The sequence below is a fragment of the Argiope bruennichi genome, chromosome 11, assembly GCF_947563725.1.
Source record: "Argiope bruennichi chromosome 11, qqArgBrue1.1, whole genome shotgun sequence".
Taxonomy (NCBI): domain Eukaryota; kingdom Metazoa; phylum Arthropoda; class Arachnida; order Araneae; family Araneidae; genus Argiope; species Argiope bruennichi.
In genome coordinates, this window is record NC_079161.1 from 55,102,131 (window position 1) to 55,118,794 (window position 16,664).

A 16,664-nucleotide genomic window follows, 5' to 3' on the forward strand; every position below is an offset into this window, starting at 1 on the left:
TAGAACCCACTAAGGCCAAGAGTACGACTTGACTACTCACGCATCACTCATTCGCTTGCACAACCTCCTTTTACAGGAGGGCACATTCACACATCTCACAGATAGAACAGGAAAAACAACCATGTCCAAACCGGGACTCGAACACGGGACGCCCAGATCACGGGAAAGACGAGCTACCCCTATGCCAGGACGCCGGCATGTTTGGGATTAATGGGTGAAAGGCTATTATTACAAGTACCAGAAGTTTAATGCATATCTTGGAAGATTCTGACCCATTTGAATTTTTTTCCGTCTTCTTAAAAGCAAAGTTTGACTGAGAAATATAAATGTAGTCAAAACACTACATACCGAATTTTATTTATTTATTTTATTATAATTATTTATTCAGATGTTAGTTCGTATCTCACCGCGAGGCACCTGGTAATTGAGGATGATGTTTCCTGTATGGTGGTTGGTTCTCAGCAGCTTATTGGGTGCAGAAATGTTGGGGGTTCACTTTCTCCTATCGATAACCGGAAGTGCTTCCATCTGCAAGGCTTTTACCGTAGCCGGTAATGGCCCTTAGGTTTCAACCATAATTCCCGCCAGTGTTGCTATCGTGGTCCTGTTGATACTGCTACGTTCAGTGGTTGTGGGCTGTACACAAGAAGAAAAGAGCTGCTGTCGCGGCTTTTCGTTCATTCAGATTTTTCCAAGTGCCTTCAGGTGGGGCGGAGTAACCGGTCAAGTCTATCATTAGAGCGTTTTTGAGCTACCGAATTTATATGCAGAGGAAAGTTCTGTTCAGCGGATGGTCAATTCTTTGAATAGATTTGGTTCAAAATTAGATAAGAATCCTTATTTTAAATACTAACCTGCTTACCAGATTTTATATATTTAGCTCTTTTCATTTTATAGTTATTGTATTCACTTGGGTAACCGGACAGACAGATTTACACTGAATGAATTTCGTTTAGAAATTGATAGAAATCGACAAATTTGGGGTACAGATCATGTACTAAATTTCATCCATCTAGTTTAAAGCGGTTACAGTCAGTCAAACATATTTTCCGAAATGTGTTTCTCAGATTCAGGAAGATCTGTGACAAGAAGATTCGACTAAATCTCGATTTCGAATTTTTTCGACGATTGCAATATTTTATCTTCCTATGCTTCGAATACAAGAAAGCAAAAAGCAATCTTGTAAATAATTTAAGTAAAAATAGTAAATATAATGTTACTTTTTCTTAAAAACTGAATATATATATATATATATATATTAATCAGACTTTCACAGATCTCATGCGCCAATCGCAATGAAATTTAACGTCCGATGTGCAATCACCAGAAGCCATATTAAAGAATGAAATGCTTCCACAAAATAAAATTGCTTTCCCTCAAAAACCTTATTTCTGGCAATCGAATCGAAAATATATCCTTTACAGTTGAGTTATTTCTCGAACTTGCAACTGTTACATGCCCTTAAACTATGTCTTGAAATTTTACCGGAGTCACACTTTTGGTTTCTGCTTTCAAAAGCTTACAACAAGAAACCCTTTTGAAAAATAGGTTTGCTTTCTGAGGATACATTTTATTGACATGTTATTTGAGGTGAAAACCTGATCCAGTAAGGATTTACACTTTTTTTTTTCTCCCTTCCACTTACATCCTATACTTTTCTTTGGAAAACGTATGGATTCAAGGAAATGTTAGACTTCTCTGTGTTCCAAGATAATATTAAATTGTGGAAGATTTTTTTTTTTATTTCTTTTTGGAATCGTTGTTTACGATTGGGAAAACATATCACAAGTTCAATAAAAAATAAAGCCATTTCGAACGTCGAAGTTTATTTCCAAATCTGGATGGAATTTTATTTTGTTGCCAGATGTTACAATACAATAAAGAAATTAAATATTGACAAACATAATAATAAATAAATAAATAACGTTCAAATAATAAAAAGAAATAAAAAATAATAAAAGTTAACCAGACAGAGTGGTCTGCCCAAAACTTTCTGGCACTCTAATAAAGATGTTATCTCATAGAACTCCTTGCATGGAACCGGCGTACATTATTTACGAAATATTTACCTTTGACGTGACTTTAGCATTTTTATTGAATCTATCGTGTTATTCTGTGCTAATTATTTGGCGATTAATCTCAAGTATGCGTGTAAGAGTGTTCAAAAATCGAATTCGCGTTTCAGACGCTTTTTTTCTATAAATTGAAGCAAAAAGATAAAACTACGATGAGAGTCACAAAATCTCATACCAAATTTGATATATTTTAGTCATTGCACCTATGTTTTACATGTTACTAAAAGTACAGATAATCAGACTGTCAATCAATTGCTAGGTTTGGTAGGCGTTTTGAATATTGATGTTAATTCTGTGTACCGAATTATATCTATGTAGCTCTCTTCGTTTTCTCGTAATCGGGTTAGATTCGAGCAGCCGGACAAAAGACTTCCTCTAAGCGGATTTTGTTCAAAATGTGTATAGATATCTACAAATTTGGTATATGAGCGTATAGCAAATTTCGTCCAACTAGACAAAAGCATATTCGAGTAACATTTGTCTGAGACATATAGACAGACAGACGAACATTTTCCAAAAAATATGTTTTCGAACTCAGGGTGGTCTAAACAGTAGAGATTCATCAAAATCCAGAGTTCGAATTTTTTGACGATTACTATACTTTTTTTCTCTATAATACGAATATGAGAAAGCTAAAATTAGTGAAATATCATTTATACATCTTTCAAAGGATGGATATAAAATAATGAATAATATAAAGAAGCATATGAGGAAATTACAGTTAAGTACTTTTATTATTAGGATTTCGTTGTTTCTGTGGAAATATGTAGAACATAATTGTGACAAAAATTGAATTAAAAGGGCCTCTTCCTTACGATTGGATTGGGCACAATGGCACAAGAACCAGAAAAAGTTATTATGTAGCATACATATGATCAATAAGAAGAAAAATGTATAAGTAATTCAATGGGCCTTCAATAAAACAAAATATGTGTAAAAGTTTGTGATAAGACTGTTAAATATTACGATGATGCTTTAGACAATAATAATCTTGACCTGAGACAAAATCTCTTCAATTACGATTGTATAGGTATTTGTCCAAATTGCTTGGTATCCTGTTCGTCAACGCTATCTCGCCTAATTTCCTCCATGCAGATATGCGGATTCTTTCAAACTCATCATATGATCGCATTATATCTCTTCGTCCCTCGTTCTTCGAAACATCGCTCGTAAAACGAGTCATTTTTATTTAACAATTTGTTTCGCTCGCTTTGTGAACCATTCTGTATGAGAGATTTCTCTGTAATTAAAATTTTATTTAATACTTCGAAAAAATTGTTTGAAAATGTATATTCCGCGCCTTGCATGTCCATATTCTAGAAACATGCGCATACAGGCAAAATGATATACTTTTACTTTTATTATTTCTGGAAATATGAGTAATATTTTAATTTTTAACTCGGGCTCAAGAAAAAAAAATGTACAATTTTTATTATTTTTATATTTTTAATGAAACACATATGTTCTTTATTTTAGTGCACTATAAAATATATTTTTTACTAAACGCATTTTTAATTTTTCTACTTTAATCTAACAACAGATTTAATTCTTTATATTGTTGTAACATAATTTAATTCATGACTCAGCTATTTTATTTTACTTTAATGAATTAATATTTTTTTTAAATATAAGAAGACTTTATATATATATATATATATATATATATATATATATATATATATATATATATATATATATATATATATATATATATATATATATGCTTATTCATTTCCGCTGAGTATCAAAAACAACTGAGTAAGAAAACTGTCCTTGAGAAGATTGATCACCGTTTATATCTACTCTGTAGTCAATTTACTGCAAAAGTCATGGATTTTTTTACAGCCTACTGATCTTTTTATCGGAATTGCCGACACAATTATTGCCTTATCAACGAAAATTCCTACGAATGCCAGCCATGGTCACTCCATTTCCAGCAAAACGATTCGTCTAAATTTTTCCGGGGTGGGCCGTATCTATAATTTTGCTCCAATGCGCTGGTCCGAGCCAAGAGCCCTGTGTAATCCACCTCCTACTCCCGAAAATTCGCTGGCCTTTCAGAGATTACTAGCGCCGAATAGTGGAAAAAAGAGATAGTAACACTAAAAAAGAACTTGATACTGGCGAGGAACAAAAAAATAAAGAAAGACTGGCGATCTCTTTTGGCGTAATGAGTGGTCTGCGATCACGTCATTAGACCGCCAAGATTACAGAAGAGGGTGGGAAGAAGGATACTGTTAGTACTTGTGCAACCCACCCCGCCAAGCTCTTAGGGGAATTGCTGCTAGACCGACAACGAATGCTTCGTCCCGTAGAGTGTTGATTCCAGAATCCCAAGAGAAGCTTACCCCCCCCCCCCTTTCTCCTCCCACGTATTTCATACCCTCCCAAGGTCTCGAACAATCGATACTGATGGTAAATAAGGGTAATGTGTAAAGGGGTTAGGGTAGGATGGCGAGAGTGGCGAAGTTTAAATCAAATTTGGCGAGGGAATGTTGAAACTGTGCCATGGAAATGCGTTGCAGAATCTACATGCTACATCCAAAGAATTGGGATTGAAATGGATTTGTCTGGAAATAATTCTTCCTCCAGTCTTTTCTGGGAGGTTTTAAAGCGAATAGGCTGTGGAGATTTACAATCAGAAATATTGCCATTTCCCGTTTTGTAAAATGCGCGTTATGCGTATAAATTCAATTTGCTTCGTTCGAAGACGATTTATTTTGTTCCTAGATGCATCTTTTATAGTAAGTCATTTTGTAAATGGTTTGGAATTGAATTGAGATTTCATTTAATGTTTTCTTGAGAGACAAAGGATTTGCCACTCGAAATTACAGATGGTCTTTATTTGAAAGAATAACTAGTGATTTATGTGAAATGCGGAATAAAAATCCAAAAGGGTGAAATGTATGCACTCCGAGATTCTTATCATTAAACAAGCAACCTGGAAGCTTTTATATGTTTATTTATCTTTAGTCAGAACAGTTCTTAGCGACATTTTGTTTTCAAATTGGTGGTGATTTTATGTAGCGAGTATCATTTACTAAATTTCCAAAATGATTATAAATATTATAAAATTTTAAGTGTCCTGCTATCTTGTACAAATCCGTTTGCTTGGAAGATTTGAATTTTTGGTGAAGATCTAAAAATAAACCCTAAACCTTGCAGCCATTTCTTCTGTAGATTCTAATTTTTACTCTTAATATCTGAATGATAAGACTATAGATATAGTGATTTCAATAACAAATAACGGATAAAAATGAAACCGTAAATAGTGATATTTTAAATAAAAAGTGATTGATTAATTTTATCTTTACTGGTTAAGTTCTCAAAATTAATATGTGAAATGTTTATATTAATAGTATACTTATCCAACAGCTTCTTCCTTATTTTCAGGTTGCTTCCTTTATAAAAATTTGAAAATTGCATTTATGTCTAGTGTATTTAAATGCACTAACTTTAAAATATATATTTAAATGCATTTTCTAAAGAATGAATACTTCATAATTACCGCTGGGTCACGGAAAACGTGATATCTCAAAAACAATTCAATAAAATATAATGAGATTTTTTTTGTCCATACGTCATATGCCTTTGGAAATACACCAGGTCGAAAATATTAAGAAAACTTTCTTTAGTCATGTTTTACAATCGTTTTCAGTTCAAAACATAAAAATATTGTTAAAAAAAACAAATATTCATAACAAATCAACAACAGATATTCATAAAATATTTATTTCTTTAAATAACTTTTACATTCTTCCCTATTCTGCATTTTAGTTATTTTGAAAAGTATGTATAAGGAATAAAAATCAAATATTTTTATGAATTTTTTTACTGATATTTGTTTTTAAAATTGAAAATTTTGCTATAATTTCATTAATTACATATTTTAAAAAAAGATAATGATAATATGTATTGTTTTCTCGAAATTCTGGTCTTTTCATGCTATTTGAATTAACTAGAACAAAAAATTTTTTTGTTTAGGTACATTTTTTTTTTAAAAATCGTCTCCGAGCCTACTCAAAATCTACCTCACAAGAGAAGAATTACAAAAATATTTTTATTCTTAAAAGGTTATAAGTTAAATTTTACAAAGAATTCATATAAAGAAAATGTAATTTCAAAATCGTTTCATTTTAATATCATGATGATGACATTGCTATATCATATTGGAAATTTACTTCTAAATAATAATAATAATAAAGATCCAGCAGGTTAGATCTCTCGAAATTTCTTGCATTTTCTGGATATTTTCTTGCAGTGCTCTTTCTTCTTATATTACTCCTACACATAAAAGTTACTTACTTTACAGTATAATAAACATAATCGGTATTTAGGTATTAATTTCCTGCCAATAACGAGCAATAGTTATGTAAGATCTACCAATGGACAAACATTTTTACTGAGATTTCCATGCGATTTTTGGATATCTTTTACGGTGCGTTCAATGGCTGGTATGCAATTAAAACACAAACATCAGAGAATTGAACTACAATTGTAGCCATAAAATCACATACCAGTTTTCATAAATTTAATTCACAGCGTTTTTGTGTAATTATTTTGAATAATGACTAAATGGCTGAAATAGTGCACAACTGGGCATTTTCGATTCCTCATGCATAATTTTAATATTTTCATAGCATCGAATTTTTTTTATCGAATAATCGTTAATTTCATTAAATTTTGATTCCATACTCGTGACGCCATCTTTTAGTAGGTTTGTGAAACAATATGCAGCAAGATTAAACATTCAATAATGAATAAAACAAAAATGTTCCACTTTAAAAAAATTTAGCTTTTATCGATAAAAAGGAAATTATTGAATATATGAAGAGAGTGCAGTCCTTCCTCCGTTGGACTGTAATTCAATGGGGTGTTATTGCATAATTTCTTTAAGAGTGAATTATCATACTATAATGAATATATAATTTTCACTTCCGTGGGTAATTTATTTTATAGTGAGAGAGAGAGAGTTTGTTCAATATTTTAATGGCAATTGCATGTATACGAGATAAATAACCTTCTGACTGGCGATTATTTGGAGATTTGATGAATAATTTGGGTACAAAATCCCAAAATATGAGAATTTTGGCGATTCTTTGACTGGGACCTAAGATACGATAAGCTTCTAGAAGCCTTTATTCTTGTCATGAAGATTATAAACCAGAAAGTCAGAGATTAAATCAGTAATAAAGTGAAGTCTCTGTTTGGTGTGTTGGTATGCGAGTACCTCTTTGAGCTGTTGTGGTTGTTTAATAGTAATATGCTGATGGTGTACAGTTGAGTTATTTCAAATACCAATATTGTATGCTTCGGCTATATTTTGCTTCTTGTGTTCTACTACTCTTTCTTGCGGAATATCTGTATCGAGCATGTTGGACATGTTGTTGTTGGCATTTCTTCTTATTTGAAATTTCCCATACTAAACGTCAGTGGAAAATTTATTATTTTCCATAAGTTCCTATACATTAATGTTGGTTTTTCAAACCCTAAAGCTAATAAGACTATCAAATTGTCCCACTTTTTACTATTGGTGAGTACAATTTATAATTATTTACACAATAATTCGTGTTTATTCCAAGTGTTTTCAAAATTAATATTTCAAGCTTAATTTATTTTGGAACAAATATTCATCGTCCATAAAATTGCTGGGAATCTGTTTTGCGAAAACAATGGGACACGATTACGAACTCAAACAATGGGAAACCAAAAAAGAAGAAAAAAAAGGGGGGGGAGGGATGTACCTGGTTTTTCCAGGAGAATACTAGGCTAAAAGCAGATAACTGGACTAAAACCTCCTCCCAGAAAATTGGTCTCTGGGGTAGAAGAGATGGAGGTCGTTCCAGAATCGAATTCTTTCCAGCATTCTAAGCACATGTTGTGGTTTCCTTCCGTTCGGAATCGAGAATTCCTTCTGCAGAAAACTAGCAATTCCCAGAAAGAAATAAGGTTATCTCTTTAACGGAGATTTATCGAGATATTGCTCTCAGAAACTTCGTGAAAATAAAAATGATCATGAATACAGTGTATTTATTTCATATTATGAATGAATTGTTTTCTGATTTTTTGAGGTAGTGGTCAGTGCTTTAAGTAAGCAGAATAGTTATGGAATTACCCTTGTTAATTAATGAAAATTTTTATTGATTAGTGTACTATAGATGTATGTATGCGGAATAGTTAAACATAACGTCATGCATGAAGAATAGTTAAACATAGCCGCATGTATGGGGAATAGTTAAACCATAACTGCGTGTATGAAGAATAGTTAAACATAACTGCATGTATGAAGAATAGTTAAACATAGCTGAATGTATTAGGACTAGTTAAACATAGATGTATGTATGGGGAATAGTTAAACATAATTGCATGTTTAAGGAATAGTTTAATATAGCTGTATGTATGGGGAATAAAACATAACTGCATGCATGGGGAATAGTTAAACATAATTTTATGTTTAAGGAATGGTTTAACATAGCTGTATGTATGGGGAATAAAATATAACTGCATGCATGATGAATAGTTAAACAATATATGGGAAATAGTTAAACATAATTGCATGTATGAGGAATAGTTAAACATAGCTGTATGTATGGGGAATAGTTAAACATAACTTCATGCATAGTGAATAGTTAAACATAGCTGAGTATATAGGGAATAGTTAAACATAGCTGCATGTATGAGGAATAGTTAAACATAGCTGCATGTATGAGGAATAGTTAAACATAGCTGTATGTATGTGGAATAATTAAGCATAATTACATGTATGAGGAATAATTAAACATAACTGCATGTATGAAGAATAGTTAAACATAACTGTGTGTATGTTGAATAGTTAAACATTTTCTGCTGTTGATTAATAGTGAATTTTGATTGATTAATGTTGCACTATAGCTGCCTGATTTTTTTATATTTTTATTTTACATGGCCTTTTCCACTGGGAGATATTTTTCTGTAGAAAATTTATAATTTTTGCAGTGAAATGTCTTCTTTAGTACTGATGTCACCAGATAGAACTCTTCAAAAATGGAAAAAGACATTTGTGAATATTTATTTCGTGTTGGGCGTAAATTATTAGTTGTTTAATAGTTCCATGGATACATTGGGAATCAATTAAAAATCTCCGGTGGTTGATTAGTATGGAAATTTTAATGATAAATGTTGCAATGTAGTTGGCTGATGCAGTATTTTTCTATTTTGCTTAAGCTTTCTAACAGTGAAATAATTTTTTGGAAGCAGTCAGTAATTATTGGAAAGAAATATCCTCTTTGAATGCTGGTGACTCCATATCTCGCTTTTTGAAAATTGGAGAAGTTATTCAAGAATAGAATATTTATTTCGTGTAAGGCATTAACTGTTTGTTGTTCAAAAGTTTCATGACTTCAAATTAAATTAACTAATTAAAATTCTCTAGTGGTTGATTATTATGAAGTTTTTATTGATTAATTTTGGGTTACATTTGGCTGATGTAGTATTTTTCTGTCTTATTTAGCCTTTTTAATTGTGAGATACTTTCCTGTAGAAAGTTAGTAATTTCTGAAAAGAAACGTCCTTCTTTTAAATGGCGATGTCTCCAGATACCACTCTTCAAAAATTGGAGAAGACATTCGTGAATAAAATATTTATTTCTTATCATGCATTAATTATTAATAGTTTCGTGGCTTCAAAATAAATTAAGTAGTTAAAAATCTCCATTAGCTGATGAGTGTGGAATCTTGATTGATTAAAGGTGCAATATACTTGACTGGTATAATATTTTTCTGCTTTAGAGTTTTCAATTGTGAGATATTTTTCTATGGAAAATTACTAATTTATGGAAAGAAGTGTCCTATTTAATTGATTTCTTCAGATACTACTCTTCGAAAATTGGTGAAGATATTCATAAATCGAATATTTCTCTTATTACACATCGCTTATTTGTTGTTTAATATATTCATGGACTCCATGTAAATTTAAAAAAAATTCAAGTGATTGATTAGAATGGAATTTTGATTGATTAACGGCACGTTAAAGTTGGCTAATAGAATATGTTTCTATTTTAATTAGCTTTTCTAACTGTTAGATACTTTTATACAAACAGTTAGTAATTATTGGAAAGAAATATTCTCTTTAATTTCGATGTCTCCAGATACCACTCTTCTAAAATTCGTGAAGACATTCTTGAAAAGAATATTTATTTCTTATTATGCATTAATTGTTTGTTTTTTAATGAAGGCTTCAATGCTAGAAAAATAGTTAAAAATCTCCAGTCGTTGATTAGTGTAAGATTTTGATGCATTAAACATGAACTTAGTTTGGCTAATGCAATATTTTTTCTATTTTACTTAGTCTTTCAAAATGTGAGATACTTTTATGTAGTGAGTTAGCAATTTTCGAAAAGAAATAACCTCTTTAATTCCGGTGTTTCCTTATACTACTCTTCGAAAATTGTTGAAAACATTCGTGAATGGAATATTTATTTTCGTATTATACATTAATTGTTATATTTAATAGTTTCATGGTTTCAATATATATTAAATAGTTAAGAATCTCCAATGATTAAAAGTGAAGAATTTTGATTGATTAGAGCAGTAATTTCGTTGATTAATGTGATCTTTCACCAATTTAATTAATATTTATGAATTTCATGCTTTTCTCTAAAAATAATTAGAAAATTATTTCTGGAATAGCATTTGCTGGATTCCACGATCACTCCAGATAATATTTTTACACATTGTTAACTTTTACACCATTTTAAAATTTTTAAACTTTTTCATTTAATAATGCTAATTTTATTATCATTAAAATTTTTTAACACTTTTTATTTATTTATTCTTTTGCAATAATTTTTTACATTAACTTTCATTACTGAATATTTTTATTATTATATTAAATGTGTAATCGAGATATTTTCTTTCTTATATTGTTGAAAGCTAAGGAAGAAAAAGTTCTGTATAATTTATATGCTAAATGAAAAATTGAAGATACAGTATCACAAAAGACAAAAAGCCACTAAAAGGTAGATGGTTAAAAGATAATAATGCCATTACACTTGACTAGTAGGAAAAATGAGTAGTACAGACGCATGCCTACAAAATACTCACCTATACAAAAGCGAAAACAGATGGAAGGGTGTTAAAATATCATGGCTCTGATATTTATCACAATTTTAAGTTCAAAAATATTTCCTTGAATGAATCATGAACTTTAAAGTATACATAAAATAATGAATTAAATGTAAACACAATCAATTAGGTAAGGCATAATTATTTTGCAATTTCTGAAGAATATATTTCTCAAAATTAATCGCTACCAAAAAAGTGCAATTTTAATAATTTTAATTTTTTTCTGCTTCTAATATTTTTTTAAAATAAAGTTTATTAAAAATTTTTTAAAAAATAGTATCTTAAATATCTGATAATATTATTTTAAAAGATAGTGGAGAAAAAATTTGCTTGATGCTGAATAATTGTTTTCATTTTATTATTAGTTTTTCACTTTTTTTCCTCTTTGAATTAATTATAGATAATTATAAATGGTTTAAATCATTATTATGATATTTAAAATATTTCATTACTTCATCAGGTTCCTTATATGCTTCATTTTTTTGTGGTGTCTGTAATTATGATTTTATTCTTGCTAAAATGTTTTTTGAAATTAAAAAAAATAATAATAATTAGTATTATATATAAATGACAGTGCTTTTGAGACTGTTTAGTAATTAAATTTTCGGGTTATTTAACTAATATAATTAGTATTACTGAAAGTAATGTAGTTAAAAAAATTAATTTGAAATTTGATTTTTTAACGAATGAGGATTATTGGTTTACTATAATTTTAAGCAATGTGAAATTTCACAATAATTGAATAGTAATTGCTGATAATTTAATTAATTATTTAAAAGTCTCTGTTGTGAATTCATTATCTTTAAGCTGTTTAAAAAATAGAATCGCATGAAGTAGCTCAATCCATTTATTGAATAACAAACATCTTATTCCTTTGATTTGTAAAACGTCCAACAGGAAAACCTTTAGTTTATTTTGACAGGTTTTGAAATTAATCATTGTATGGAATTTAATTATTTGAAATTTGTCCATTTTTTATGTGGGGTCATTACATTTAATTTATTGAACTAAACAGAATAATAATTCCATAATCAATTCATTGAATAGCGATGTATTTCTTAAAACATCTATAAGTAAAAAGTACATAATACTCACTTTTATAAATGATGTTAATAAGATAGCCTTTATCTGAATTTTTTTATTATATATGTATAGCTTTAATTCTTTACTTCAAAGTTTTTTGAGGGGCTTTTAATGGAAACTATTATTAAGCTATTTAACTAACAAAATGTTACGTACTTGTAGGTTGTAATAGCGACCAAAAGGCGCCAAGGAAAAATAGTTCAATTTCAACCATATAGCATGTCAACTTGAGCATATTTATATTATTTGGCGAATTTTTTTCTTGGCCGTCGTTGAAACCGAATTATACCGAATTTTATAACCATAATTAGAAAGTTAATCATTTTTTTAAAGAATTCTTGGTTATTTTTATATGCATCTTGTGTATGAATAATTAAAACACTATTGCCCTTTGAAAAGAAAACTGCATATTTATTCTAATAAGCTCAGGTTATTTGTATTCCTTTTCGAAACTTTTCTAAAACTATTTTTTTAAAATAATCTCTTCATTTGGAACTATAATGCGATGATATGAAATTAATGAAATCTAAATGCCTCTGACGACCATTTTGTTCGACTAGAATATTATTAATTGTATTTGCTTTCGATTAAATCACTTGGACGTAATTCCATGTCCATGACTTCGTCAACAAAAATTTTCTATGCATTATTTAGTATAGCCATTAAAGCTATTATCTTTTCTCACAAATTTTCAGTTCTAACGTAGATAAGTTCATGGCCTCATAGACCTCAAAGAGCCATTCAAAACGAAATTGTTCGTTTCATGCCTCTTATGACTTTTCAGCGCTATAACGTCACTTGTTATGTTTGTCCTGTCAATGACGCATATATTAAACAGAATCATTCTTATTTAGCTTCCATCAATAAAAAGGAATTAATACTAATAATTATTTAATCAAACAAATGAAAATGGTTTAAAGTGCAGGGAAGTTATGTAGTCTATTTTTTAAAGCTAATAAAAGAAATTAAAATCGGCAAAATGGAACATAAATTTATATGACTACTAGATTTAAAAAAGAAATTAAAATTTAAATTAAAAAGGTAAAATTAAAAAAAGATATCTACTTCTTAAAATTTAAAATAATGGTAAAATTAGTTTCATGTTATGCTATTAATAATGCTAGAAATGTCAAAATTGCGTTTAATTTTTGAACCAATCAAAATTTTTAAAAAGTCGTTCTAAAATGCATATTTTTCTCTGAGTAATAAGTGAACCAAAGTTCGTGACTGTTGGTCAAATGGTCTGACACACACACACACGCACGCACGAGCACACGCTCACGCACGCACGCACACACACGCACACACACACACACACACACACACACACACACACACACGCATACACTCACACACACACTTCACCTTCATTATTAGTAGAGATAGAGACAATCATTGTTCAGATATAAGTTAGTTATTTTAATACTGTCTAAATCTCTTTCTTGGGATTTTATTATTATATGAAGAAAAAAAACTGCTTTTGGAGGAAGTCCATTTGATTAAATATCGGTAAAAGATATTTTACTCTAATCGAAAACACAAACAAACAATAGCAAAAGATAACAAAGCGTACAGTACAATAGTAAAAAGAAGCGCTTAGGCAGAAATCAACAACTGCAAATACAACAAGCACTTAGAGAGTACTCGATGAAGACCAACACTCCAAAGAGAGAATTCACTGGACTACTTTCTCTTGATTCCACTCTTCACTTGTCTCTATTGGATTCCGCTTTTTAGAGATCTAGTAATAGGGCTACTAATATTCAGGACCATTCACTGGAACTCTATTTATAATAGAGCTATCGCCAAGATTCTTGAATTTTCTGTTTCCTTCGTTTTTGCTGCATTTATTCATCATCAAGTATACATGTTCTATGCCGGGGGCAAAAGATATTGATTCGGCATCTATTCAGCTGTTGTTATTATATCTGCAAAATTATCTTCTTTTCCATTAGTATTTTTGTTACAAATTTTAATATTATTGTGAAGTAATATTAAAATTTGTAACGATATTTAAATAACATAGTTTTTCTAACTCCCTCAATGAGTTTTAATTTCTTCAATGGACTGAAAGGTTCAGTTTTGTTTTGTTTTGTTACATGCATCGTCAAATAGTTCGCGTTTGCATAATAAATATAGATAATGACTGCTTCTAAGTAATTTTCAGACTACTTTGAACTTTATTATAAACTTTGATCCAGTGATGTGAAGTAATTTGAAAATAATTATCGCCAAGCCTTCATTTCATCATTTAAATGTTGTTCTATTCTTAAAAAATGTTGTAAAATGATTATCATTAATTATATTTTGCAATTCACTATTTTCCTAACAGCACGACCGAAAGTTAGCTAATCTCTTTACCGCTCAATAATATTTCCATATCGTTTTGTTTATACAAATGTCTACTGGAAGATATTTCAAGCACATTTATATAAATTAGTATAAACCTATTATTTTGAGACGGACTTATTATTTTGAAATGTAATCTTTTGATGTGAAATTACTGAGACAGCCGTCTTTGGCAATCAATTATTTTACAAAAAATTATTTTTTCTGCTAAATTTCATTCAAGAAAACTTTTCGAATGGTAGTCTTTGGATTAAATTTTGATTCCATACATGTGGCGACATCTGTGAGTGAGTTTCATAAAAGCAATTGAATGTGTAACGTTATAAAATTTTTGACTACGAATTACATTAGGGGTTTCCAACCTCCGTTAAACAGCTAGAATTATGATGAAATGATTATTAGAGAAATATTTTTGCTGTATAGTGAAATGCAGTGCTTAGATTCAATACGGCCATTGTTGAAGCATTTATCTATGTGGGACACGAGGTTTTTGTATATTCTCATCAAGAAAATTCCACATTTGATGATGGAAGAGGAAATTTCAAGAAAATATTTAATAGTGTACTAATAATAAACCTTCGGTAATCCTTAATTTTCTTCTCAGTTTATGAAAGAATGTCGTCACCAATCAGAAAATATCCCCCTTTTTTCATTTTGTCTATTTTCACAGCCTTCATTGAAACTTCGCACCTACATTCTCGCCAACTATTCACTTTGGCGATAAGTTTAACAAATTTTTTCTGTGGAAACTGGTTTTATAATTTCCTAGCATAAAGGATCAGTAACTTCATTCAAATGTGGTGGGATATTTAATTAGATGAAATATTTTAAACGCTAAGTATGTATATGACATGATATTCGGCTATCTAAAAGTAATTTCTTACTTTTTGTGAATAAGACCGCAAACTTTACGCGCATGTTCGAAATTACGAATGCAGCACTTTCACTGGAAAAATTAAAAACGGAATTAAATTTCTGGATATCCCTCGAAAATAAAATTAAAAAAAAAACCCTGATATTAAAAAAAAACCCAGTTTTTAAGGGGACAATTGACTTTGAAATAAGCAAAAATGGACGAAAACGTGCAATTTTATTTTTATCATTTCATCACCAAAATATATGTTTATATTCAAATAAAATTATGTCATAAAATGTATTACTGAATAAAATAAATATTTGAAGAGTTGAGAGAAAAAAAAGTACATTTTAATGACTTTTCTCAAAATGATATTGTAATTAGATTTAAATATCTTTGAAATGTTCCAGGTATCTTAATTTTTGAAGAAATTAAATGAAATTGATAATAAAGATTTCGGTCAAACATTTATGGAGTATGCAAACTTTAAATGGAGTATGCATTTTATGTTTCGAGTTTTTTTATCTCGTTAGAAGTAAATTTTAGTTCAGAAAAACATACAATTTCTATGAAAATTCTGGAAGTGTGCATAAAAATAATTAAAATAATTAGTATTTAATTGGGATTATAAAATCATACGTAATTTTGTTCCAAATAAATTTACATAGGATAATAAGGAAAAAAAATATTAAAAATTAAGACGACAGGAATATTTTGAAATTTTTTAAAAATTATATATCTTTTAATTTTTTAAAAAAAATAATATATTTAGTTTTAAAATAATGTATTATAAATTTTATAACCCTTACAGAAAAATTCCCAAAAGTGTCTAATAGAGTCAGTCAACTGTCCCTTTAACAGTTAAATCATTTTTTTTTTTAATTTTTTAGAATTCCTAATAATAAATGCTTATATACCTGTCTCTTTCAGGCCGAGTGCGATGCGGGCGAGTAGTCCGCCGTGAGGCCGATGGCCGGCTGAGGGGGAGGAGGAGGATGGGATGGCTGTCCCCTCCCCTCGTCCTCTGTCTGACGGTGCTGGGCCAGTGCTGGGCCGTGTGCCGCCTCTCCGAGCACAGCTGCGACAACGGGCGCTGCATCGAGTCCGGGAGATACTGTGACGGCACGGACGATTGTGGAGACCTCAGCGACGAGCCACCAGCCTGCACCAGTACGTACACGTCTCTATTTTTTCTTTTAA

The 16,664-nt window shown here is 30.1% G+C and overlaps 1 protein-coding gene across 1 annotated transcript in view; it reads left to right on the top strand.

The window, feature by feature from the left end:
- The first annotated feature begins 430 nt into the window (after positions 1–430).
- The window catches only part of LOC129956560 (uncharacterized), a 90,082-nt gene continuing 73,848 nt past the window's right edge, over positions 431–16,664 (top strand). The window contains exons 1-2 of the mRNA XM_056068489.1: positions 431–551; positions 16,395–16,634. Of these exons, the coding sequence (XP_055924464.1) occupies positions 431–551; positions 16,395–16,634 (361 nt within the window). The remainder of the gene's footprint in view (positions 552–16,394; positions 16,635–16,664) is intronic.